The following is a 26,961-nucleotide window of genomic DNA, read 5'->3' on the forward strand; positions in this document are numbered from 1 at the left end:
TTAGCAAATTGTGATTCATTTGAAAACGTCGATGTGTCCGGCCAGTGAGCGTATAGACCAAGAGATGGCGCTGTTTCCTAACGTCTGGTTTGTGTAAAGTGAGTTTGGCTTACAGTTGAGAAACACAGATTACTTGAACCTAACCTGAATCACGTTGATTTTATTTATGCGAGATTAACCGTCAATAAAGTGCATTCAATTAAAAGAGATAAATTGTTCTCACGCCCAGCACGTGTATTCTCAAGACAGTACATGCAAAACACAGTCACACCGTAAAGACATTACGGGATATTTCCGCTCAATGACGCTCAGACACCCACACCAGCCCTGATATCAAACTTTTGTGTGACAGAAACACGCCCCTGCATCCAGCCAGATCCAGATCTCTCTCTCTCTCTCTCTCTCTGTCTCTCTGCAGTCCTGTGGTTTCTCTGAACTTACGCTGACTCTCTGCAGAAATCTACATCCAGGATTCAGGTAAGATGTGTGCAAAACTCTCTTGATTAAGTCTAAGGTGGACACGACACAATTAAGATCATTTTATTTAAATGCATTTTATTTATTTATACACGAATTCATATAAATGTTCATTATGTACATTTTAATACATTTTATTTTATAGAGACCGCTCTTCTACCTAAAAGCATTATTTAAAAAATGTGAATTAAAATGATTAAAGCAAAAGTATTACAAAAGCTATTTCTGCATACAAGTTGAGACTTAAATGAGGTTGAAATAATGTTTTACTCATATAATAAATTCATTTGGATGAATGGTGGATTTCATTGAGAAATGCTTTTCTTTGGTAGAGGCTGTTTGTGTAAAATCCAAGTGTGGTTTTGCCTGTTATATCAGTGATATCTGTTTTCCATCTCTCATTCTCAAGCCATGCTGAGAGGGGGATTATGGAATATGATGGTTGCTATGATGCTGTGGGCCGTCTGGCTGGCCCCCTGTCTTGGCCAGACCACCTCACCCTCTCAGGATGGAAAAATCAAGGTCCGTCTGGCTGGATACCCTCGCAAGCACAATGAAGGGAGGGTGGAAGTATTTTACGAGGGAGAGTGGGGAACTATCTGCGATGATGACTTCACCTTGACCAACGCTCATGTTCTGTGTCGCCATCTAGGGTTCGTGGAGGCAACAAGCTGGTCGCACAATGCCAAGTACGGACCGGGCACTGGTAAGTTATACCCACAAATGACTCTTATTTTAAAATATTACATCATTCGATTTTGGAGACATGCTTTAAGGTTTACCATCCTTTTCTACACGAAAGCCTCTTTGTAATATAGCTGATATCATACGTGTTCCTGCAGGTAAAATCTGGCTGGATAATGTCATATGTGGAGGCTCAGAAAACAGCATTGAGAAATGTGTGTCCCGGGGCTGGGGGAACAGTGATTGTACTCACCAGGAGGATGCCGGCGTGGTCTGTAAGGACGAGAGGCTTCCGGGTTTCACAGACTCCAACATCATTGAGGTATCCGATTTGTTATAACTGACTTAGGATAACCTTGTAGTTCACAAGGAAAACTTAGTTGACCAGCATGTTGATGCTAGTTGACCAAAGACATCTTGTTGGTCTAGACTTGTTGAAACACCAGTGTTGAAAACCCAAAACATCTGCCGGTCACGAGACACGTGCAGAAGAATCATTGCTCAGTTTGTAAGCTCTCATCTGGAAAGCAGACAGACAAAGATCAAAAGGTCTGGTGGCCTCTGGAGTCTGAGCTTCACAGCATCCGATCTAAAAGAGTTCACTGGAATTTTGCAAATGACAGAGTTTGAGTCCAAACCAGTGAGAATCTTTCCCAAGAAACTCTGAAATGATCATAATTGGTTTGAAGAATGCAGTTTGTTAGTCACTGGAAGTTGTGTTGAGATGTCAGAGATCTGATTCATAATGCAGACTTACGACATAACACAAAAAGACGTTTTGGCACTTAAGGCCATTGCACATGATTTCCACATGTTAAAAAATGAATACGACCTCACGTTGTGTCAATCACATTTACACACTGCCTCCGATATTTCCGTCCGTCATAAAAGAATTCGGACTGGGTTCGATTATCTGCATTTTTCGCATCCGTAGCAAGCATTTTGAGCGGCGTTTTGACAATTCAGAGACACTGTACAAACCAGCTCCAAATACGAAAAAACGCATACAATTTCGGACTGTTTGTGCAAAGACTTTAGTCTGAATGTTTGTATGTGTGTATTCTTCCTGAACACAAATGTTCCACATATATTTATTTTATTTAGTAAAATTCTGGTATTAAACATTACGTTTTTGCTCTAGTTTAACATCTGAGGGTGACGTTTTTTCTACACTGCATAATGTTGTTTTTTCAGTGGTGGGAAAAGGACACACTGCATCTGAATATACCACAAAAGTGGTTCTTATGACTTGTGCAGTTTAACCTTATGCGGTCTTCGGGGTCTTTTTGAACCGCGAATGAAGTTTGCTAAAATATAATAAAAAATAGATGAAAAGATGGGCAAAAATCTTACACTAAACCATGTCAAATTATCCATGTTATCCCAATGAATGAAAGTTAGAAATGTGGGTCTTTTGTAAAGTGAATTTAACATAAAAAGCTCTTTTTGTATAAAAACCTATTTAAAATTTACATACATTTTTAAAATATCATAAATCCTACAAAAACTGCACAAATCTAGAGTAAAAACATTAATAAACAGAGTACAATTACATTTGTTTAAAAAAAAAATTGTTACCAAATGACATACCCCAAAGGCCATGTGTGTACACCCCAAACGAAGACCACAGAAGGGTTAAATCGTTTGATAAGTTTTATTGCAGAAGTAGTTTTTGTGGACTGTGCAAAGAAAATCACATTGGCTGGCCAGACCTTTGGAAGTGCTTGTGTAAATAATGAAGAGTATTTCCTCTTTAGCCGAAGTTGAACGAAAGTGTGGTCTGACGCTCTGGAGATCCAAAACCAAACCATCATGTGAGACGACTCGTTCGCGAAGCAGAAGTCAAAGAGGCTAATACCTTCAATACAAACAAGTGCAATAATGTTTGAAAGAGCCGACTAGTAAAACCAGGTGTATATCAGTAAGGTGTATTTCTGTCCTCAGCATGTGTTACTGTTTGTATGTTTTAGATGCAAGTGGATGAAAACAGACTGGAAAAGATTCGTCTGCGTCCCCTCTCAGGTGTCCATTCGGGCCGCGTGCCCGTGACAGAGGGACTGATAGAGGTCAAGTTTAAAGGAGGATGGGGTCAGATATGCAACACTGGCTGGACCATCAAAAACTCTCGGGTGGTGTGTGGCATGATGGGATTCCCTTTACAGAGGACTATGGCAGGGACACCTCATAGGTGAGAAGCTGTTTCAAAGGTCAAGGGTCACACAGGTCGTAGTACTACGGAAATTTTCCACTTTTATCATTTATGACCTAACTAATTTATTTGTGTAGATGCAGAAGTGTTCCTTTGTCATCTTCTTTTTACAAATTAATAGCATTTGGTTTTATAGTTTGTTATTTCATATAAATACAATAAAACAGTAAAAAGAGTAAAGAGACTTCTGCAGTAAAGAGGTTATAGCTTAGAATTCCTCTAATTTTGCCAGCTGACGGTCTACCCTCCAAATGATTCTTTACCTCTCTAATCTGGAACATTTTGAACATTTGGGGAAGTGATCGTGCATTTAGGTTTTTTGAACACTGTTTTGTAGTCAAAGCATCCAGAGATTCAGACATCTCAATGCTCATCGTTTAAAATACAGCTTGATTTCTCCTTGTCTTTATTGAATTATTTCAAAGCCACATATATAGTTTTCATTATTGCGACTTTACATACACCGTAAAGAAATCTCAGTGTGTGTTCGGCCACTCAAGAAGATGGAAAACTTTGCGATTTATGTCCGTCGTCCAATGAATTATTGCATATCATCATACACTTCCCATGCTGTTGCCAAAAAGGCACGGCTTTCATAAGAGTGCTGTTATGAAACCTAGCTGTGCGTATGAGCACACACACTTGAATCCTGATGATATATAACCTGTCAGAGAATAATCCATTACTGCAGACCCTAGATATACTACACATGGTCATATGGCTGTTGTTGTCCATTTTAGACATGGCGTGTTATTTTATCCCTGCATTCCATATGTCAGTTTCTATACATTGTCATAAATATGATGAGTGATTAGCTCCCTTTTGCGGCCTTGGGCTGACGGCCAATGTGTTTAACTGTGTAAGATATATTTGAGCTCTATCTGTGTGTCAGTGAAAAATGTACTGTGCCAGAATATTGTCATACTAAGGGATGTTCATTCTTGGAGATGTGATTTGTTCTTATGGTTAATGTAATTAGTTGTAATATAGCGATTATAAAGTCCATTAAAGCACATTCACACCAAGGACAATAACTAACTAAGAAACTTTTTTTGAGCTTTTTTTACGGAACAAGATTTTGTGTTGCTTCTCTCCTCCATCTGTGTCAGAGTCATTATTCACATGTGAGCTCAGCCACACTTTTAGATTCACAGCAGATGGTGAAATGTAAGCAGTCTGCGGCAGGACACAAGAATCATGCCAAGATCTGATCAGTCACGTGTACTCTGGAATCGTGTCCCTAAAAAACGAAGAACATTTCAACCGAATACACTACTCAGAAGTGAACAGCTCAGCGAGCTTCTGATGAGAAGTCTCTCCTGACAGAGAGCCATTTTATGTACACGTACTGCCACGATAATAAAGTCTGGCAGCTAGAACAGAAGAAATTTTCATTGGAAGAAAATCTGTCATTTATCTGTTCCACTGCTTGTATGTGGTTATAAGATCCGACATCATTTAATGAAAGAAAAAGTGTAAAACACTGCACTTAACTTCATTTTGTAACGATGACATTCATATCAGGGTTTTGCTATGGCTTGATGCTGTACATTACTGTGGAAACTGCTTACCCCGCATGTTTAGAAGATGCCTGTGATCATCAGAGAAATGGAAGAAAATGTATCCCAGTATCTCAGAATTTTATATAACCTACCATCACACACACAAACCAACAAGTATTTGGATTCTTAAGTCACGAAACGTGTCATTGCAACTAAAAAGCACATTTTCTTTAAAATAAACTTAAGTTGGATATTGGGGCACAGTAGTGGCCAAAGTATTCCAACTTTGGACAATTGACATCTTTGCTCTTTATGCTAATATTTTATTAATTATGCGTAGATATTATTTATGCATGTTGCATAGTTTGGAGTATAAACTGAAGCTCAGCTTTCAGAAGAATTTAAGGAAGCTTGACAAAAAAATACACGCAACACGTGTTAATGTGCATAGCCCAGGGGAATGACTATAAAATACCACAAGAGAATGAACTAATATCAATACAGATAATAGTCAATGCCTGCGTTGTGTTTTCTATGCAGTTTTCGTGAATTAGAATAAACCCATATTCTCCGATACACTATGGTTTGCCTTTCTGCAAATACTTTGATATCTTAAATGTTTAGTATTTTGTCATTTTCTGTAACATACACCTTACATTTCCAAGATTTAGTATAACCTGAGGGGACTTTAAAAGCAAATATTGTACTAATATGCCCCCTAGACATCACTTTTGTCCTCTATTATGGATCATATACATACAGTATGTCATGTTTTAACAGATATCTGTTTTTAATTGGGTGATGACAGATTTTATTCTGTTTTCTTTATAGAAAAGGTTTCTGTAGACACATACACATGTGAGAGGAAAGCATCTTCTCTCTTAGGAGTTCATACCAGAGTTCTCATGTTTGTGTCATCTGGAACATGATATAAATCACACGAACCAACGTAAATGTCTGGCCTTTCATTGAATGAGGGAGCTTGACTTTATCTAGGGACCAAAATATTATTGATATTGTTTACTGCTAACAAACACTGCTTGGCATCTTATGTGAATCAATTTGTGTGCTTCGAAACAATGTGCATTGTAAACATTATTACGAGAAAGCATTAACAAAATGTACAGGTTTATTTGCTCTATAGCTGTTTTAGTGGCCTTGGCAATGGACTGTGTGCTCTAGCCACTAATTCTCAGCAAGATGATGGAATGTCAGAAATTTGTAGACAGTGGAGTCCAAAAGTTTGAGACCACATTGAAAACCTGCAATTCAAACCAAATTGAAATATAGAAACGTTACAAAATGTTTAAGATGCTGCACTTCCAGGCTACTCGTTTTGTGACAGTCAAGCGTAGCATCAGTTCTGGCGGGTCACGTGAGTCAAGCTTGCGTCAGCCGATCACATCAGGTGCAGCTAATCAACGTTAACCAATAGTCATACAACACACACTAGACCGCGTCCTATTTGAGTTGGCTTCCTAGCTCCTTATCAGCTGCTTAATCGTGCCGCAGTCAAAACCCACCTCCATCCCCATCTCCTCCATATCTGCCTGTATCTGTCGGATCATTTTAATTGAATCCTGTTACGCACCATGAACTGTTCTGGTTCCCCAGGTGGGGGGACATGTAATGCTGCGCTCCCCCGGAGAGTTGGCCGAGAACAGTTTCATTCCGCCAACCTTAAATATCGCTTGTGTTTAAATATTTGACGACAGTGGTCCTGACAGAATTGATTGTGTAATGTTATACCAGAAGCTTTAGACCCCACTTGTATATGTTTTGATGTACTGTGTTTCTCTTTAGTCCTCAGAGTGTGTACAGAATCCATTCTGTGTCCTGCACAGGAAATGAGGCTCATCTGTCAGCGTGCTCTATGGAGTTCGGTGAGTTGAACTCTAGCGCCCCCTGTCCCAGCGGTGGACCCGCTGCAGTCAGCTGTGTGCCCGGACCTCGGTTCACACGGAGCAGATCACGCAGGGTCAAGCTCAATTCAACGGTAAACCCTTCAAATCTAATATCTAAGAAAATGTGAACTGTCAGTAGTGAAACTTACTATTATAGGAACATTTACGCTTTCTCGTCAATTACCATCTTGCCATCCCAGCCATTATGAGAGAACTTTCACTTTAAGTAAAATGACCATCCATCCACTAAATACAGTATATACACCAATTTTGTATATATTTGCTCACTGATCTAATCTGAAATCTTATTTAGGATGTAGTCAATATCAACGACAACAAAAAATGTGTGCTGTACCTGACGACTGTCGTTCCTCATTCTTCAGTCTACGGTGCGTCTGAAGGGCGGAGCCAAAACAGGTGAAGGTCGCGTTGAGGTCCTGAAGGAGAAGGAATGGGGCACGGTCTGTGATGACCACTGGAACCTGCCGTCGGCCAGCGTGGTGTGTAGAGAACTTGGCTTTGGCACAGCTAAAGAGGCCCTGACCGGAGCACGAATGGGCCAGGGTGCGTGTCGTCCTCGTCCCAGCACAGTTTTTTGGATTGATTGACCTGAACGGCTTTATTTAGTTCCAGACCGCATGATGTTGTGTCCCATAGCGAAGATGTTTCGATCTATTGTCCGCAGGCATGGGTCCCATCTACATGAATGAGGTTCAGTGTCATGGAGATGAGAAAAGCTTGTGGGATTGTCCTCATAAGAGCATCACTGCTGGAGACTGCAAACACATGGAAGACGCATCCGTCGTCTGCAACATTCCCTACATGGGCTACGAGAAAACGGTCAGATACCTATGATGAGTAGGAGAAATCATTTTGGGAGGACCGTCCCTTTAAACGTAAAGCAGTGGATAATTGAAAACGTGATCCAAGTTCTTCTTCTAATGCTTTCACCTGCCTGTCATGTGACCCATCGCAGATCCGCCTGACAGGGGGGAGAACGCGTCTGGAGGGGAGGGTGGAGCTCCTGCACTCCGGGGGCAGCGGGGTGAGGGGTTGGGGGCTGATCTGTGGGGATGGATGGACATCTCGGGAGGCCATGGTAGTGTGCAGACAGCTGGGGCTGGGACACGCCAGCAGCGGCCTGAGAGTAAGACAGATTCGCATATTCCACATCAAAACACAAAGCAACACATTTTCACCATCTTATTTCTTCGAGTCTCGGCTGATAATAGCAATGGGTTCTCTTCCTAAGGAAACGTGGTACTGGGACAGCAGTAATGTGACAGAGATGGTGCTGAGCGGAGTGAAATGCAAAGGAGATGAAATGACTTTAACCGACTGTCAACATCATTCTACGGTCAGCTGCAAGAGAGCAGGAGCCGAGTTTTCTGCCGGCGTCATTTGCTCAGACAGTAAGTCTCATCACACCGAGTCTCTCAGCATCCTTTCAAATGTATTTAAAGACTCAATGTGGTCTCGTCTCCTACAATCCCTAGCGGCATCTGACCTGGTCCTGAATGCCCCATTGGTGGAGCAGACGGTTTACATCGAGGACCGCCCCCTGCACCTGCTGTACTGCGCGGCGGAGGAGAACTGTCTCACCCAATCGGCAGCCAAAGCCAACTGGCCGTACGGTCAGCGTCGCCTGCTCCGTTTCTCCTCACAGATCCACAACATCGGCAAAGCTGACTTCCGGCCACGTCTCGGCCGACACTCGTGGGTCTGGCACGAGTGTCACAGGTATATAAGAGATATATAAGAGCTTGACAGCATTACATCTTAAACTGAGACTTAATTATACTGTATATTATGTCATACTGCACAGAGAGAAAACGGCTTGGTTTACACAGACAGGGCGAGAAAGTTTTCATGACTTTTTAAAGAACACGTGTGCACACGTGGCGTCTGTTCGTCACGGTTTTCACATTTTACAACACAAAGCACATGTGCAGAGCAAGAACTTTGACCAATCTTTACTTGTGAAATAACAGATAAGTTCTTCATTTTAGCCATTTAGCAGACAATCTAAATCAATTTACAAAAGTAAGGAATACAACAAAGCCATTAATCCTATAGGAGGACAACTTATAATTCTTATAGACATACCCGAGAGAAGGGGGGAAATGAAATGAAAATTCTTTCATAGTGTACTCACACTCAAGTCTTTTAAACCTGTATGAGTTTTTGCACAACACAAAAGAAGATATTTTGAAGAACGTTGGTGACCAAACAGCGCTGACCCCCATTGACCTCCGTTGTATGAACACAAAACCACTGAGACATTTCTCAAATATCTTCTTTCGTGCTTCACTAAAGAAAGAGACATATGTGATTCAAAACATGTACAGCATGAGTGTGAATAATCTGACAGAATCTTTATTTTTGGGTGACCTGTCTCTTTAAATAAAGAGTGCTTTCAAGCATAGTAAACTATCTTCTCCAGCACCATGTAATGAGTGAATGCTCTAAATAGTGTCTCTGTGTGGTATGGTATGTATACTAGTGTTCTAGCAGTCTTCAGGTTTGTCAGTGTTTGTCAAATACAGCTCTGATGAGAAAACCTGATGTGTGCTGGAGGACATACGCAAGTGAGTCTGAGGCCAGGGTTCAGTTCCCTCCAACAGTCATTCTCTTCTGGAAGGACTTTTGCACATTTTACTCTATGAAATGACAGATTTGTAGATCGCAGTTCCTAGACAGGAGTTATATGTACTAAAACCAGGCATTTAGATATCAGATGTTACATCTGGGGCCGGTTGCAAACTGCTTAGACTAGTGTTAGAAGTTAGTCAAGATAGTCATTTTAAAAGTCTGGTCATAACTTATGTAAAATCAGTTACATAAAAATTGAAATATGACTGATTTATCCTAACTAACTGCTTGTCAGTGAGACGAGTTGTTAAGACGCAGTCTTAACTCGACGGCTAAGTTTATGCAACTGGGCCATGATACTATAGGTTTAAAGATAACATGCAATCAAAACTGACCTCATTAATAAAATGACCTAATTGTATTAATTCAAGAGTAAAATGTTTTACACGCTGACTTTAAATTTCGTACTCTTTTTTTTATTTGAATGATATCACTATCACAGGCACTATCACAGTATGGATATCTTCACCTATTATGACCTGCTGTCTCTAAATGGGACCAAAGTGGCTGATGGACACAAGGCTAGCTTCTGTCTGGAAGACACCCAGTGCCATGAGGGTAAGACTGAGGTCAAAGGTCAGATGTGAGAACTGCCACAACATGCAGTTTCTGCCAATCTCATATTAATCTTGAGTACCTATAGAGTAGTATTGCATACTTCGTATCTTCGAAGAGTGTTTAGTTTGATCACATTGATAAAAGATAGATACAGCTGTACGATTGTTTCCGGAAAAATACGACCTCCTGGGGGTGTGCGGGGGGAGGAACTAAATCACGAGCACACAATACATCATCGTTATACATTATCCCTGCATTACTGTTGATTCACTATAAGTTTGTGTTGTTTACATTATGCACGTACACGCCGATTGCCAACAAGACACAGACATATGACTTAGTTTCACTTACCGCATGCGGTTCATGTCCGGTATGTTTTAGCGCTGGGACCGCTCCATCTATCAGTTTCAAGCGATCTGCAAATCCAACGTTATATCCACCGTTTATATGACATCCATCACTGAAATGCCGTGAACAAACAAACACACCTCAACTTCTCTCACTATGGCAAGAGTAACGAGCTGCAGCTGCAGGCCCACAGCGCAGCCCATCTTGATGGTAAGCGGGTCTTCCTATCGCTCGTCGGTTGATGTGTGGGCGGGCTATTTCCTTCGCCTCACCGTGGGCGTGCTTTTCCGGGAGAATTGCCTAATAAGGGACTAAGAAAAAGTTGAAAACGGATTTTCATGTTTGAAAAAAACTTTCCGAAATGCTGGGGGAGTGTATCGAGCGCAGAAATACCACGTAATACGTCCAACTCGTTTTTTGACAAGTTGACCATGTCAAGCATGAGAAGCCAGCACGTTTAACACTGTAAATAATGCATGGCCCCTATAAAACATTGTGATGTAGCTATACAGATGTCTTAAAGGAACAGTTCACCCAAAATATGTTATCTCGTCCATCACATTATACAAACCCATATGATTTTCTTTCATCTGTAAGCATGTTTAGCAAAACGATCACACTGTTGTTTTTTCTTTACTTAAGCACTAAATGTGTCTTTTGTTGCAGATTAGGTATCGGCCAAATAAAACCGATTTCCCTGTTGCAGGTGTTTCAAAACGATATGAATGTGCTAACTTTGGAGAGCAGGGCATCACGGTGGGCTGTTGGGACTTGTACAGACATGACATTGACTGCCAGTGGATCGACATCACGGATGTCAAACCGGGAAACTACATACTACAGGTGCTCAGTTTTATTAAAGTGTTGAATTGCAGAAACGATAACTTAGTATCCTTTCAAATAGAGTAAAATAGTCTTTGGGATTGCTGTGCTAAATTACATCACCAGACTTTGGTCCCGTAGGACCCCATTGTCTGGGTTTTTCATTCAACACAGGTCAGACAGACCTCATAAAACTGTTGAAGTTCTGCCCTCTAGTGGTGATTTGACACAGTGCGCCTAGCCATGGTTTGGCCAGGAATGCAAGAACAGTAATAGGATTTGGTTTGATTTATTCTTTTACTGGAAAAGAGCTCTTGCAGATTAGGATTAACGAAGAAGTGTTCACAAAGCGTCACAGGTTTTAACAGTAGCCTCGCACTTTTCTGGTGCTTTTTGAAATGACATTATACTGAAATTATTATTAAAAAAGGCACTACAAAAAAAAGAATGTCATGAATTTGACATACTTTCCTCCACATTACAGTAATGAAATTTTTATTTTTCTGTGGTGGAAGGAATTAGAAACATGCCGTCTGTTTCTTGATACAAGCAATACAATTTTAGTTTTTCTGTCACTTAGGTCATAATAAACCCCAACTTTGAGGTAGCTGAGAGTGACTTTACCAACAACGCCATGCGGTGCAACTGCAAATACGACGGCAACCACGTCTGGTTGCATCAATGTCATCTTGGTGAGACACTTGACCCTTCAGATTAACAATGAACTGATATGATTCAAAACATTTTAACTGGGCACATGAAACATTCCTTTAAAATAAAATGACTGACCCAGTTGTTGGTTTGCAAATTAAACATTTATTTGTGTTTCCAGGTGACTCATTTAGTGAGGAGGCTGAGAAACAGTTTGAGCATTACCCTGGCCAGCTCAACAACAAGATCTCATAACATCATTCACCAAACTGCGAGAGAACTGCAAGAACCACATGGATCTGAACGGAGACATTTTATTAACTTTGTATTACTGTCGATCTGAATGAGATCTGACGCAACTGTGGTCCGATCACATGATGTCATAATGAGTTTACTTTTATATGAGGTCATTGAAAAACAGCATTATGTAGTCGAGGGCTTCAGAGACCGAACAGATCTGTGACTGTGGCCTGAGGCTTTGACTATGTAAATATAAGCGGTTGGTTAGAGAATGACTGTGGCTGTACACTTCCTCTTTTATGAAGGAAGATGGTTCACGCGAAACATTTCATTCAGTGAAATTAAAAGATTTGTAGACACATGTATTCTTTCAGCAGAGGTTTTTATCCAAAACAAGTGTTCAACTTTTTGCCTTGGAGCCAAAAAAGCATTAGGGAAATCTAAATGATGCTTGTGTACAGATTGTTTTTGTGAATTTCTCTTCATATTAGACATTACACTATATTATTTTTTTAAATTGCAGTATATGAAATCGGTTGCCCCAGCAAGAGTCCCCTTAATTTAGCAAAACTTACGACGCTCACACCGTTCGTAAAACACAATCTTCTCCTTGTCTACATAAACAGCTAATATAGAAAAATAATGTAAAAAAACATTTGAACGTGTACGTTTCTCAAATCTGAATAAAATGAAGGCAGTTATCGTCAGAAAATGAGTTTGTCAAGAGGTGCTCAGTCCTGTGCTACCATGCGGAAGCCAAATAAATCTAGAACAAACGTCCCTATAATCCTACATTCGCGTTTTACTGTAAGAAACACTCAAGACATGATTCGTTGGTATCTGCTTTATTCACGTGAAAAAGGAACAACTCGAGGTTGCAAAGAACAGTAAATGAAGGGAGGAAAAAAAAAGTGACATGAGTTTTGAAATGGAAAAACAAACCGAATGGTTAACTTAAGCAAGCTCCTCTTCACCCTCCTCCTCAAACTCTCCTTCCTCCTCAGCGGTGGCATCCTGATACTGCTGATACTCGGACACCAGGTCGTTCATGTTGCTCTCGGCCTCTGTGAACTCCATCTCATCCATACCCTCTCCTGTGTACCAATGCAAGAAAGCTTTACGCCTGAACATGGCGGTGAACTGCTCGGAAATTCTCTTGAACAGCTCCTGGATGGCCGTGCTGTTGCCGATGAAGGTGGCGGCCATCTTGAGGCCACGGGGTGGAATGTCACAGACTGCGGTCTTCACGTTGTTGGGGATCCATTCGACGAAGTAGCTGCTGTTCTTGTTCTGAACGTTGAGCATCTGTTCGTCCACCTCCTTCATGGACATGCGGCCACGGAACACAGCGGCAACAGTCAGGTAGCGGCCGTGACGCGGGTCGCAGGCGGCCATCATGTTCTTGGCATCAAACATCTGCTGAGTGAGCTCAGGAACGGTCAGGGCGCGGTACTGCTGGCTGCCTCGGCTTGTCAGAGGAGCAAAGCCGGGCATGAAGAAGTGCAGACGGGGGAAGGGCACCATGTTGACTGCCAGTTTACGGAGATCTGCGTTCAACTGGCCGGGGAACCTCAAGCAGGTCGTGACTCCGCTCATGGTGGCGGACACGAGGTGGTTGAGGTCGCCGTATGTGGGCGTGGTGAGTTTGAGTGTGCGGAAGCAAATGTCATACAGGGCTTCGTTATCGATGCAGTACGTCTCGTCTGTGTTCTCCACCAGCTGATGGACAGACAGTGTGGCGTTGTAGGGCTCTACCACCGTGTCGGAGACTTTAGGCGAGGGCACCACGCTGAAGGTGTTCATGATACGGTCGGGGTACTCCTCTCGGATTTTGCTGATGAGGAGGGTGCCCATGCCAGACCCCGTGCCTCCACCCAAGGAATGGGTGAGCTGGAAGCCCTGGAGACAGTCACAGCTCTCGGCCTCCTTGCGCACCACATCCAAAACTGAGTCCACCAGTTCAGCTCCTTCGGTGTAGTGGCCCTTAGCCCAGTTGTTGCCGGCACCACTCTGGCCTAGAAGAGAACGGAAAGTTACTCAAGAGGAAACTAGATCTATATCAGACCAGAAACAAGTTATTCAAATGTTGTTCGGCGCCATTGTTGGATCAATTGCGTCACCAGATCAGACGGACTTACCAAAAACAAAGTTGTCCGGTCTGAATATCTGACCGAACGGTCCAGATCTCACAGAGTCCATCGTACCAGGCTCCAAATCCACCAGCACAGCACGTGGAACATATTTTCCACCTGAAAAAGCAAGTCCATAATTAAAACAACAAGCATGACGTCACTCACCCACTTTCCGGTGGGAAGGGAAATCTGCATTGTACATTAGACAAAGGAAAACGCAACAAAGGCACCAGCTTTCTCACCTGAGGCTTCATTGTAATAAACATTAATCCTGTCCAACTGAAGGTCACTGTCGCCATGGTAACTGCCCGTGGGGTCAATTCCATGCTCGTCGCTAATGACTTCCCAGAACTGGAATAAGATGCATTCAGATATTAGTATAACGTTACAACAACAACGTGAATTCTATCGCTTGTTTTTGACCATCCAGCAATTCTACAAAGTACAGTCTGGATTGGTTTACAGACTAAATTAGAAAAGATTCAAAATCAGGTTAATCCAATACACAACGGGCCAGTGAGTCTCGTCACATGCTGCCCACACTAGAAAATGGAGTTTGCAAAGTCACCGGGGCCATTTTGCAATGCACGAGCGCTTACAGAAACCGCGCGACTCACTGAAGCACTACAAATTAGTCTTTCATGAGTTTGTCGATGATCAGAAACTATCTGAGTTCCAACACTGTATGAAAGGATTTACGTCATGTTACGTTCCCGCACTTTTCATAAGCCGAACCAGACGCAACCGGCCACATTACGACACACGATTCACTCGAGCGAATCGGCTCCATCCAATGGCACAGTTCATGGGTTGAGTTCTGATATTCATACGTCACTAAATGCATCTTGCAATAAGATATACTGCAGATGACCATCATGATGGAAAATGTTTTCCACGGATTTACATTTACGTTACGTAAATCAAGCGCCGAGGACCTGTTTGATCGAATCATTACAACGAACCGCTTCAAAAGAATCGATTCTTTTGCGAATCGGATTTCACGCCGGTCCGGCGGGCCAACACCCTAAAACTAACGCATTGTTTCAACATTACTTCATTCAACGACCCATTTCCATTACACTTGCGCACTTGATAACAGACGTTTTCTTCCGAGTCTGGAATGATTTGATAACCGTTTGGAGGAGAAAAAGAAAACTTGTTGCGCATTAGAAAACAAGATTATTGCGCTCGCCGTAATTTATATTAAAAGAGCCGCTTTAAATGGCCAATGATAAATTAGAAACGTTTATAACCATTATCACAAAATCAAATAACACGTCAGTTAAATTGTAAAAAAAAGAAAGTTAAAATAATGGCGAATAAAAGCCGCGCATATCTGCTTTCCCTCCTCTGGATCTGACGTTACAATGCAAGTTACGTTAATCCCTCCCGTAACGTTGGATCTACAACGTAATGAATCAAACGAAATAATAAAAATCTGTTCTTACCTTGGCACCAATCTGGTTACCGCACTGTCCAGCCTGTAAATGCACAATCTCCCTCATTCTTGCTTGTTCAACAACACAATAGTAACCGAGAGACACACCGTTAAACTCAAGCCCTCGACAATGAGATCGTAATATGAGATGTGCTCCTACTTATTCCGTCTGGAGTACTTGCCTACATTTCCATCATTCTCATAGGCTACTGGTAGGTTCGTCCAGCATTTTCATTGGCTAGTTTAGATGCCGTTTGCTGTGATTGGTTTTGAAAGACGCAAACGTCACAGGGCAGGTTTGATGCCGATTGGCTAAAAGCGTGACAGACACGGCTATCAACGCTCAAAAACGCTTATAAAAAATTCGAAATATTCTGCAGGCGCATAAAACTTCCGTGGCTAATGAAAACTAAATTAAAGCTCATATTTAATACAAGAACATACGTCATTTAATAAACATGTTGCTTATACATAAATATTGACATAACCAAAAGATCCACTGCATTTCAATATGATTTTTAATGTCTTTAAAAGCTGATATTGCAACCAACACGTATCCTTACAACAAATTGAACCTCAAGATGTATTTTAGCTCACTGCCATATATTTCCGAAACCCTTTTCGGTACCCCTGGACCTTATAAAAAATAATATGAAGTGTGCCAAGGTCACTGGGTCTTAATACAAATTGTTTACCAAAATAATTGTTTTCTGTTGCAGCGAGAAATAAGAAGACATGCATGATTGCCATGCAAGAGGGTTTACAAAGGGGAAAAAAACTAGAAAGGAAAAAATCCAGTCTTTCATTGAGTCTTCTCTCGGCATGTTTGGTGAACACATGTTGTTTCGTTCTATAGTCAATGCTATAAATTCTTCTCTTTGTCTGTGGTTTTCGTGTTAAGCAGCTGTCTCTCTTAAACAAATCCTCAGGTGTGTTTGTCCACAGTCATAGATCATCGTCTTTGTTCAGTCCATGCTTTTCAATGTAACGTCTACAACAAGGGTGGAAAGAAGAATCCGGTTACAGCTCAAATAAAAATGGGAGTTACACAGTGTCTGCACCGGACGCGCCACATTCAGTGTGGACAAAATATAAAATTATAATGGTTCTAATACGTTCTATTGACTTTTGTTGCGTCGCATCATGCCACGTCCGGTGTAGCCATGGTGTAAAACTTTATTACCATAACAAACTGGAAACTGACACATCAAAATTCAAAGAAATACAATATTTCTCTCTCTATCCACTTATCGCAGTACAAGTAATATTCTTACCTTCTTGCATATTCATATAAGGCTTCTTTTCTCTCCTGTAAAGACATGTGTCTATCTACTGGTGTTTTCCCAAAATATTGGTCAGTTGGCTGTTGAATGAATACAAAACGGTATTTATGTAATATTCAAATGTATTATTTATGGGTAAATCCAGCAATATAGGTCATGTACTGTGCTGTTTGTCAGGGATAGCAGTCAAACCAACCAACAAACTGAGTCGAGTTATTTTTGTGGTTTCGCATAACAATTTTTATCAAATGCATTACTTTCAATTACAATTATGTTTAAGTTATTTATGTTGTAGGTTAGCTAGGTGATATTGCACCAAACTAACTGTGGTTTGAGGAACAGGTGTATTTGTGCATTATTTCATCGGGTGACATGAGGGGTCACTTGTACCTCTGGAGTGGGTGTTGAGGCTGATGGGATTGAGGGTGTTGTCAGTTTGGCTGGACGTGATGCTCTGCCCGCAGCAGCCTCAGAGTGAAACTGTTCTGTATGCTCCAGCAGGTTGGTTATGGTTGTATCCACACAGTTTGTTTGCACTAGAGAAGAATGAAAGGGGTTATAAAAGAGCGGCCCAAACCGGCTGAACTACATAGCTTAAACCCTAAAAAAATCAGCTTTGCATTAGTACACACACATGTATATATATATATATATATATATATTTAAGTGCGCACGTATAAGGGGCAGAATTTTACCAGGAATTGGGGTGAACATGCCAACGAAATGACTAAATGGCTCAAAAATGTAAAGAAAAATCTATTCATTTTGATGAAGAATTAATTTTTACCAACTTACTGTATTGACGTATTTGAAATAAATAGATGATAAATAAAATGTCTACAAAGTCAAAGTAATGCTTCAAATTTTTTTATTCAACCCTTTAGAACCTGAAGCCAAAATCTGTTTTCACACATTTTCTTTTTTTTACTGTCAAATTCTAACACAATGTGCCATCATCATGTGCAAGGTTTCATTTAAAATAAAAAATGGAAATAAATTATTATTATTCATATTTATTTTACTGATTTTCATTTAGAAATTCTCAAAAACTAAAGAACGAAATAATCTAGCACTTCAGACTTGAAAAATATACTGTAGTACTGTAGTAAAAGTCTTTTTAGTGTCACTCATGTACATAGTTTTCATTCATGAGCCTCTTTCACCCCAGTTCTCCGGGTGTATTTTTACTTTTATTTTTGGCAGAATGTCTCGGCGAAGAAACGTCTGGTTTAAAGGGGTTAATTAAGGGAAGATTTGAGAAAACAAACAACACTGAATTATTTTTCATTGGCATTCATGCCTACAGACTGTGAATGTTCAAATTAAAAAAGGCTTGAAATTATTCCACACTGCAGAGAATTATGGGGGGTTAACATACACAGGTCTCTGGTTATAACAGAGATGGGGACGTCAGGCAGGACCTCCTTCACCTGCTGTGCCATTCGGGTAACTCGTGAATCCTCGGGCCCTGTATTTGTGCCCAGGAAACCTTGAGCCACGGTGCGGGGTCTGGCACCCAAATCTGGAAGTAAAAAAAAAAGATTTAATTCCACATTTTGATAGTGCAACAGTGATGCAGTGATCAAAGAAATCCATCATGATTTAATTTCTCACCATCGAATCCGTGCTTACTTGAGTGTGCAGTCTGAGGGACGACGTGTCTTCTCCTTTTGATGTGTTCGGCTTTGTCTGCTTTAGTGATCTGTGTTGAGATCACGCCCAGCTCAGTCGCCAGAAGCTGGGAGTGGGAGACAATGGACATTACACATCAAACAAAGGTCCAAAATGAGTCAGACAGCTTTGAACTGGACAGAAAATAGATCTGAAGTGGATGATAAGCCATGTCAAAAGATTATTCATGAAATTAATTTGAATTGAATATCTGCTGAAATTTGATCATGATGGCAAATCCAAATCCAGTTAGAACATGTATCTATTTTACATGAAACCTACTAAATGTATGAAAGGCATCTGGCAGTGACTCTGTTTGGTAAGTTGATGGCTGAAATCCAAATCAGACATTTCATTCTAGCCAATCATTTTGAAGAGCCGTCACCCAAAATCATCTGATGCTGTAGGTCTCTAGGGCATCTAGGGCTCTCTCTTAACGTTTGCCATACCAACCAAGCAAACAATATCAGATCATAAATAAATAATAAACAGAAGTCAGTTTTCTAAAAAGACACACTGAGTGGTGCATGCCCGTGCAAAGCTGCCATGATGGCAGGGCATTGCTATGTAGTAGCTTATTAACCCATGTCAAGACAAACCATGCACATATTACAGTGGTGCCTTCATGTCATGTCAAAATTATGACAATTTCGGGTACGCAAAGTAATACGAATAATAGTCATGCTTGTCCATAGCAAACACGTAAACAAAACATAAATACAATTGTTTTACCTCCTGGACTTTACTGGCAAATTCTTGATGAGATTCACCATTCTCTCTAGTTATTGGAGGAAGCCATCTGGGATCAGAAAACAGAGCAAGAAACTTATTGCATGGTCTACAGGTGGTGAAATAAGCATTTAGACCTATTCTTTATCTTTTTAGAAATATACAAAATAAAAGTATTCCTAAAATTAGTTTTTTATATATTTATTTATTTATTTATATTATAATCAGGTACATATATGATAAATACGCAAAGAAATGCAAATAATCTAAAAGAAAGAACTCAAAAGTGACAGTAATAAAAGTACAATCTGTGACAACCAAAATCATTCTGACCTCATGCATGAGTTCACATCAAACGTCTCCGAGTACAAATGCTTTTGTTATATAAGCTTTACACGATCATATTCCAAAGCACGTCACAGGTAGCTACACATGCATGCTCAGACAAACGCTTTTGCACGTTCTGTACATTTGACCCGAGAGCGTAAACACTACAGAACATCATTGATGTTGTATTACCAGTGCTGGCCAGCTGATAGCATCAATAGTGGATTGTACGTTTAAAATACTGCCACAGGACAAAGAAGAGATTGTAATGTGTAGTACCTTACATGGTACACTGTGAACGGTACAAAAAAGGACCACAACAGCTCCATCAGCCATGACGATTCTGGTATGTTCTGAAAAGTGAAGAAAAAGTATTCCTTTAATGGGAACATTTAAATAAAGTTTCCTCCTCAATCCACCCAGATCATATGGAAACTACACTGTGAAAATTGGAAATGTCAGAATATTTATTTTGATGGAAATAACATGACCTCCCGTGTATTAAAAAATGCTACAAATGTGGCCTGTCCCACTGTATCACTTTGTCAAAACAGACAAGCATAGAATATGAAATAAATGTCAGAGGGAGTGTTGTGAATACAAGACAACGTGGCAGCTGCACTTTATTCCCCTGCGTAATACAGCAGCTGAATGGATCATATACTGTACATACTCCAATGTTCACAGTAAGACGAATCTATTTTGAATCGCAGTGCTGTAATAGCAGCGAGAGGTCACAATGTGTCGATCTGCTGACCTCTGATACTCCCTCTCTTTCTATTGCACTGTGAGTCACTTATTATCAATGTGCCTATAAATATCCCTCCAATGAGCCACATTCACACAAAGACTCTCTTGTGAGTGTTCACTGGAAATCTTGGATGAAAAAGGGTCCGGAATATCTGACACGAATTCTGCTGATTGGCAATTATTCGGTCAACGTTTCTTGGGTGAACAGCTTCATACCAATGTGGTTTATGAAAGTGCTGCACAGAGGTAGATCAAATTCACAGTCAGAACAAAAGGTTCAAGTTCACTTTTAAGAAAGACCTGGCAACCACAGCGGTCACAGCTATTGCGACCAGTGTTTAACGAGTGTGAAAAGGTTTACGGATTACAGAAAAAAGCTCAAATGTGATTACCAGAGCTATGAAAGGCCTCTTGACCAGCAATGCCACAGGCTGGATGGAGTCAGACACAGAGAATGGCCATGAGCTAGAAAGAGAGCAAAATACGTAACATGTCATTACTTCTGTCTTGATCTTTGCAGAACAACTACAAAAACTGTTGGTACAAAACTTGTGTTTTAGCAGATTTACAGGCTAAACATGAGGCATGAAGCAACAGCTCGGTCACATCTTAGACGCTTTAAGTAAGCTTGACCTGGCAAACATCCCAGAACCATCTGTTTAAATCACCCGAGTCTCAGCCTTAAAGTAAACATTATTTACAAAACATTACTTATATCAGGCATCTGATTGTGTAGGTTCAGTGTGGTCACGTTTAAAAACCAGATCAGATACAAAGATAGTGTTCATAGTATTTACACAGTAAACACTGACTCACCGCTGCATAAAGAAACGCTTGTATTATCTGTTGTACTCTATTATGCAATTACGTTTTAAGCACGCGTTTAAAATTAAACATACCGACTTTTTTGCAACCTACAAACTGAGCCTTGTTTGCAAGGAAAGTTCACCCAAAAATTCTTTCATTTTTACTCACTCTCATGCCATTCCAAACCTGTATGACTTTCTTCTGCGTTACACAAAAGATATTTTTAAGAATGTTGATAACTAAACAACTTTGTTCCCTACTGACTTTAACACAAAACCACTAACACATTTCTCAAGAGTCATGAAAAAAAAAAGTGAATAAACGATGACTGAATTTTTATTTTGGGTGAACTCAGCTTTAAATGTAACATATAGCCAAAAGGAATGGGAAAGTAATGCGTGTGGTACCTGAACTTCAGGAGACCGGCCCGACCATTGGTGGTGTCCTCCTCTGGAAAGAGCAGGAGAGGTAAAGCTCCAGGAGACGAGCAGTACCGGCGGAGGGTCTCCGTCAGCTCCGTCCTGCTCCCAATCCCCTGACCCAGCTCCATGAAACCCCTCGCCCAGCACAGGAACCCCACAGGGCCCTCCAGGAGCGGCTGAACACACAAAAGAAGAGAGGGGAATGTGGTTAGTTTTAGATCAAGCTACACAATAAGTGTTTGAGATTGACCATAAACAAACAGTTTAGCTTGCAGGAGTGGATCAAATATGTCCTGTAAGAATTTCATTGTACAGGGACCTGTGCATATGACAATAACGGCGTTGAACTTGAACCTGAATACTCCAAGTAACCACAGGGAAAGAGACTAAACATCAAAGATGATTTTGAACACTAGTTGTGTGAGCCCTGAAAATGTAGAAACTCGAAAACCTTGTGAATGTGAAACATTCTTTATTAAATCTCCACAGAAGAAATTTACAATCACTGTATCAGTCAGGAGATTTATACTTTGATACGATAATAAAAGTACGAGAGAACTCAAACAGGCAACAGATCAAAATGTGAACCTGATAGCCAGAAAAGAAAACCAATCTAAATTCAATTGATTCTTGCTGTTAATTGTCCAAACAAAATGAATCGTTTCAAGTAAACAAACACTGGCCACATGCCCGGTATTAAGTCACCACAGCTGTGAATGAAGAATTAGAGCTCAATGTGTTTCTTACAACGGAGTAAACCATTAAAAGAGACCTTTCAAAGGCAACTTTCAATACAATTCAAGGGCAAGGCAGATGAAGAGAAAGACAGATTACATTATGCCTAGAAAACACTGTAAATCAGCCAACCATGCATGCACACTCACTAGACCTGCACGATATCGGAGAAAAATGCGATAACTTCCTAAATAATATGCTACATAATAATAATGTAAAAACTATTTTGAATCACATTCCAATATATTTAAAAGCTCAAAACATAACTTTTTGAAGTATTGCGAATCACTGTGATATTTGCGATATTTAAATACAGTAGTTTACTTACCGTGTTACAAGAGGTCAGTAGATTGATAATATTGTGGTCGAAGTGTGTAACGTGATTGCAGACGTACAGCCGTGCGGTTTTGTCTCGTAACCGAGGGCTGTTCTGCCGGACGTGCAGGCCCAGAACTGAGCACATTATTCTTACAATGAACCTGAAACAAAACCAAGACATGGTTCACACAAATGGCCAATTTTACCACATACGTAAGATACGTTTCACATACATGATTTAAAGGTCATTCAAATTCTATCATCATTTACTCACCTTCGAGTTGTTCCAAATCTGTATAAATTTCTTTGTTCTGACATTTGGAAGAATGCAAGAATAAAGTAATTTTTCCTACTATGCGAGTCAAAGAGGGGGGAAAATCTGTGTGGTTACAAGCATTCATCCAAATATATTTCCCTGTGTTCATCAGAACAAAGAAATGTATACAGATTTGGAACAACTCTGAGGCGAGTAAATGATGACAGAATTTTCATTTTTAGGTGAAGTATCCCTTTAATGTTTGTTTTAATCACTATGTTGCATGGCCTGGTTTAGTTAGTAAATCAAAAGACAGACATGGCTGTATTATAATTCATAATGTATAAAGTCTAGTTTCCTAATGTAACGCTAATGTCATTAGATTTCCAGTCATTTGCTCTGGATGACAAAATGTACATTCCACGTGGCCTCTTACCTTCTGACAAGACTGTCAGGAAGAGCGCAACTCACTAGAAATACATGGACGCCAATAAATATTCTTAGGAGCATCAAACACAGGCCGATAGGGGAGTACAGCAACAACAGCAGCAGTATGAAGCCATCATTCGGTAACCTGTGAAAACAGATGACAGGAATAGACATCAGCTTCACAATCTATTTCTGTCAGCAGTCGTTTACCAGAGTCCAACATACATGTCAACTAGACCACAGCCATACACTGGAGAGCTGGCATGCCTGCAGAAATACCTTTACACTACTGTTTGCCACGTGTTTTACTACTGAGGTCTAAATGCAGCCCAGTCCTGCTGTTTTGTTTACATTACAATCTAATATGCCCACTTGAACATAGAAAAATACATGACAGAATAGTGATTTATGTGGAGATCAAGTGTGTAGGCCAAATCAAGTAAACCCAATGTTGGTCCATAGAGGCCAACTCATACTATTGAGCAAATCATCAACATGAAGATTAGTTATGATAAAAATCTTCATAGGTTTTATTAAAAAAAATATGAACACAGGCAGACTTGGCAGTGTTTTGCCCTATAAACCTGACTTGTAATACAGAATAACACAGTTTCACTGAAAATCTAACGTTACGGCACTGAGCTCTTTACCGTCTGATAATAACAAGAAATCGTTTATGTTCGCTATGTATTCACAAATGTATGTATTCAAGACACGTTAAACAGACTTTATACGGTTGTGTTTTTGAGGATTTGATGTTTAACACGTAACCGCTAAACGTGCTAGCTGTAACACTGTCACTTCGATCTTTAAACGTGTGTAATTTACCGCTGGAAGTCGAACATCTGCTCAATTCCACGCGATTCCATTATTCAAACTCTTTATGTGATATGTTCAACGGCTGCTGCATACTATTCCTGAGGCTTTAACGAAAGGTGTGAGGGAAAAGACGCTAGCCCGTTATTCGCCTGTGCTGTTAGCCGCCATGTTGAGACGCTGCTGATGTTTCTAGATAAAGAGCAAAGAACGTCGTGAGAGGGGCAAGACGCGCCATTCGGGACCTTCTTCCGGCTTTGGGTCACGTGCTTCGCAGTACGGCGACTGATTGGTCAGAGTCGGAGATATGATTTCGTTAGTTATGTTTGGCATAGCTACAATCATGACCTCTAAATAAGACGTAGTCTTTATTGCGAGATCTTAAACATTGAATATAAAATATATCAATGAATTAAGTACTAGGAAAAACACATGAAATAAAAAAGAAGAGAAAAAATTCTATAATCAAGGAACATACAATTTATGCATTATAAATCATTCACACTGTAGATATAAGGCTTCACAATAAATTATATATTGCTTTGTTTCTGTTATCGTAATGAAATAGACGTAGGCCTAGTGGTCTATTTCTGTTTCAAAATGAGCCACATTCGTGTTTTCAATGGCCATTCACATTTGTCCGTATATAATGCGTAATTTTACATTTGGTGATTTTAAAGTCTCTTTACAGTTGACATCCTGACACAACATTTCCAACTTTGATTTATATGCATTTCGAGCGTCCCCTGTAGGGTGAACTGTAGAAAAGTCAAGAGTGGGTGGGTTGAGTAGCAGAGCATCTATGTTCCTTTTGAGTTTAGAAATGACAGCTTACCTTTTATGTTCCCGTCATTGCTTTCGTGATGTCTTATTTTCTAGTTGACTACTGACATCTTGCGTTATGGAGTATTTTACGTCTGTGATCAATAACATTTTCAAGTTTTTTATGCCCATTTTTTTTTATTTACATGCGTACTAACCAGACACCTAACCACTTCTTTCTGTGAGCAAAAAAGAGAGAAACAAAGAGAGATGCATTTACAACTTTGTGTATTTTTTTATTAACCCTATCTGTAGAGTACTTTCAGCATTCAAACACTAGAGGCCGCTGCAAACCTTAAAATTTCTCCCATAGCTAACCACTCTAATTTACTTCCTGAAAATCCAGGCCTTCTGTTGTGCAATTATTGGAACTTTTTCGTTATTTCACTGTGTGATAAAATAAAAAACATTACTTTACTGAATGAAACAACAAAATGCTCCAATTTACTCTGCTTTCCCCATTATTCTCTATTGTATGCAGTCAGACACCATTTCACAAGGGAAGGTAGTAGATAGCATCTTTGTTTCAACTAATTGGTTTGACAGTATATTGACAAAGCAAATAACACAGCATGTCTTATATATATATATATATATATATATATATATATATATATATGTCATAAGGCAATGTAATATACAAAACATAACCCATCGTCCCAATTCTGTACTCCATCTCTCATCTCTCATCTCTCTCTCTCTCTCTCTCTCTCTCTCTCTCTCTCTCTCTCTCTCAGATAACAGTGGTGCCCCTTCAATGCAGCGCATTCGCCCCCAGCTGCAGTTCCAAAATACATCTCTTCAGTAAGAGATTGAATCTGCCCCATTCATTAGACTAAGTGGATGAGCGTCCCTAATAGATGCTCCTCTTCCCCTCAATAATTGCCGTTGATTGGCGTAAATTAGACCCTAGTTGCCAGACGAGTGATTCTCGACGACGATAATCTGATTCCCAACTGAAACTAATAGGATTTTAACTCTGGTTTGGCCTAATGTCCGTCTGTAAGGCCTGGCCCGGCTCTGTACGACCAGACCTGCCCTTCAGCCCCGCGGCCTCATACACAGCTCTCTCTTACAGGGCTGCAGATGAGAGCGGGCCACTAAATGAATTTCTACCCTCAGGTGAACGCACACGCGTGCGCGCGGTCAGACCAGATCTATTAACAGATGGTGTGGTTAAGAGTGTGTTAACAGAACTTGACTTTAAGGCCTAAACCGTCGAGGAGAAGAGAGGAGATTGAACGCTTTGTGGTTTGTTTCAAAGACGTGTGCTTTTAATGCTGATCTGTTAAAGGGATAGTTCCCCCAAAAATGAAAGTTATGTCATGAATTACTCACCCCCCAAGTTGTTTAAAACCTGTATAAATGTATTTGTTCTGTTAGACACAGAGAAAGAAATTTGAAAGAACGTTAGAAATAGCAACTGACAGTTCTAGGACTTCATTGACTATCATAGTAGAAAGAATGACAATGGTAGTCAAAAGTACCCCGGAACTGTTTGCTTTACTACATTCTTCAAAATATCTAATTTTGCGTTCAACAGAACAAAAACTATGTAATAATTTTCCCTACCATGGTAGTCAATGGTGCCCCAGAAATATCAGTTGCAAACATTCTTCCAAATATTTTTATTTGTGTTCAACAAAACAAAAACAAATTATACAGGTTTGGAACAACTTGAGGGTGAGTAATGGCTGGAATACACTACAAGACTTTTAAAATCTGAACATTTTTTTTATAAAATAGACATACGTACACATGCAGACTTTTTGAAAGTTTCAGATAGAAACACACTGACTGATCAAATCTGCAGACTGGCACAGACTTTCTGCAACACTCCAGACTGAAAATCTGGGCAGGCAAAGTCTTGTTCTGTATTTTAGCCTTAAAAGATGACAGAATTAATAGGTGGAGTATCCCTTTAAAGAATCTTTTTGTAACACTTTTATCAATTTGTAGCTGAAGAGTTGTTTTATTTA

At 40.2% G+C, this 26,961-nt stretch overlaps 3 protein-coding genes across 6 annotated transcripts; 1 reads left to right on the plus strand and 2 right to left on the minus strand.

Moving 5' to 3' along the window:
• The first annotated feature begins 352 nt into the window (after positions 1 to 352).
• On the plus strand, positions 353 to 12,762 carry loxl3a (lysyl oxidase-like 3a). 3 transcript variants are annotated; one of them, XM_057349015.1, is made up of 14 exons: positions 353 to 477; positions 887 to 999; positions 1,130 to 1,183; positions 1,320 to 1,483; positions 3,132 to 3,349; positions 6,676 to 6,868; positions 7,160 to 7,340; positions 7,462 to 7,616; positions 7,753 to 8,188; positions 8,273 to 8,516; positions 9,871 to 9,986; positions 11,041 to 11,177; positions 11,737 to 11,848; positions 11,989 to 12,762. In XM_057349015.1, exons 2-14 carry the CDS (start codon positions 906 to 908, stop codon positions 12,060 to 12,062), a joined length of 2,178 nt encoding a protein of 725 aa, XP_057204998.1. In that variant the 5' UTR covers positions 353 to 477; positions 887 to 905; the 3' UTR covers positions 12,063 to 12,762. The 3 variants fall into 3 exon arrangements, with proteins under 3 accessions (XP_057204998.1, XP_057204996.1, XP_057204997.1); XM_057349014.1 differs by having other exon boundaries at positions 354 to 477; positions 887 to 1,183; positions 7,753 to 7,923; positions 8,029 to 8,188; XM_057349013.1 differs by having other exon boundaries at positions 887 to 1,183.
• Positions 12,763 to 12,876: 114 nt separating this feature from the next.
• On the minus strand, positions 12,877 to 15,763 carry tubb4b (tubulin, beta 4B class IVb). Its single transcript, XM_057349016.1, has 4 exons — positions 15,628 to 15,763; positions 14,422 to 14,530; positions 14,186 to 14,296; positions 12,877 to 14,062 (listed from the first exon to the last, which is right to left on the minus strand). The coding sequence occupies exons 1-4, from the start codon at positions 15,682 to 15,684 to the stop codon at positions 13,002 to 13,004; spliced, it is 1,338 nt and encodes a 445-aa protein (XP_057204999.1). The 5' UTR covers positions 15,685 to 15,763; the 3' UTR covers positions 12,877 to 13,001.
• Positions 15,764 to 16,117: 354 nt separating this feature from the next.
• aup1 (AUP1 lipid droplet regulating VLDL assembly factor) lies at positions 16,118 to 24,362 on the minus strand. 2 transcript variants are annotated; one of them, XM_057349018.1, is made up of 12 exons: positions 24,173 to 24,362; positions 23,352 to 23,489; positions 22,670 to 22,820; positions 21,592 to 21,782; positions 20,770 to 20,842; positions 19,907 to 19,980; positions 19,304 to 19,370; positions 18,533 to 18,638; positions 18,279 to 18,422; positions 17,291 to 17,436; positions 16,892 to 16,980; positions 16,118 to 16,608 (listed from the first exon to the last, which is right to left on the minus strand). In XM_057349018.1, exons 1-12 carry the CDS (start codon positions 24,211 to 24,213, stop codon positions 16,563 to 16,565), a joined length of 1,266 nt encoding a protein of 421 aa, XP_057205001.1. In that variant the 5' UTR covers positions 24,214 to 24,362; the 3' UTR covers positions 16,118 to 16,562. The 2 variants fall into 2 exon arrangements, with proteins under 2 accessions (XP_057205001.1, XP_057205000.1); XM_057349017.1 differs by having other exon boundaries at positions 18,515 to 18,638.
• Positions 24,363 to 26,961: the final 2,599 nt, after the last annotated feature.

This window comes from Triplophysa rosa, linkage group LG13 (assembly GCF_024868665.1).
Source record: "Triplophysa rosa linkage group LG13, Trosa_1v2, whole genome shotgun sequence".
Classification (NCBI taxonomy): Eukaryota; Metazoa; Chordata; class Actinopteri; order Cypriniformes; family Nemacheilidae; genus Triplophysa; species Triplophysa rosa.

What these genes read in the sequence shown, in the direction of transcription:
- loxl3a (XM_057349013.1), top strand. Translation starts at nt 889, where the DNA reads ATGCTGAGAGGGGGATTATGGAATATGATGGTTGCTATGATGCTGTGG. An exon ending in CGGAGCACGAATGGGCCAGG is followed by an intron (nt 7,341 to 7,461) that starts GTGCGTGTCGTC and finishes TATTGTCCGCAG; the next exon opens with GCATGGGTCCCATCTACATG. An exon ending in CGGGAAACTACATACTACAG is followed by an intron (nt 11,178 to 11,736) that starts GTGCTCAGTTTT and finishes TCTGTCACTTAG; the next exon opens with GTCATAATAAACCCCAACTT.
- aup1 (XM_057349017.1), bottom strand. Translation starts at nt 24,213, where the DNA reads ATGGAATCGCGTGGAATTGAGCAGATGTTCGACTTCCAGCG. An exon ending in AGAGGCCTTTCATAGCTCTG is followed by an intron (nt 19,981 to 20,769) that starts GTAATCACATTT and finishes TTCACTTTTCAG; the next exon opens with AACATACCAGAATCGTCATG. An exon ending in TTGCCAGTAAAGTCCAGGAG is followed by an intron (nt 18,639 to 19,303) that starts GTAAAACAATTG and finishes TCCCACTCCCAG; the next exon opens with CTTCTGGCGACTGAGCTGGG.
- tubb4b (XM_057349016.1), bottom strand. Translation starts at nt 15,684, where the DNA reads ATGAGGGAGATTGTGCATTTACAGGCTGGACAGTGCGGTAACCAGATT. An exon ending in GTAACCAGATTGGTGCCAAG is followed by an intron (nt 14,531 to 15,627) that starts GTAAGAACAGAT and finishes ATCTTATTCCAG; the next exon opens with TTCTGGGAAGTCATTAGCGA. An exon ending in ACCGGACAACTTTGTTTTTG is followed by an intron (nt 14,063 to 14,185) that starts GTAAGTCCGTCT and finishes GTTCTCTTCTAG; the next exon opens with GCCAGAGTGGTGCCGGCAAC.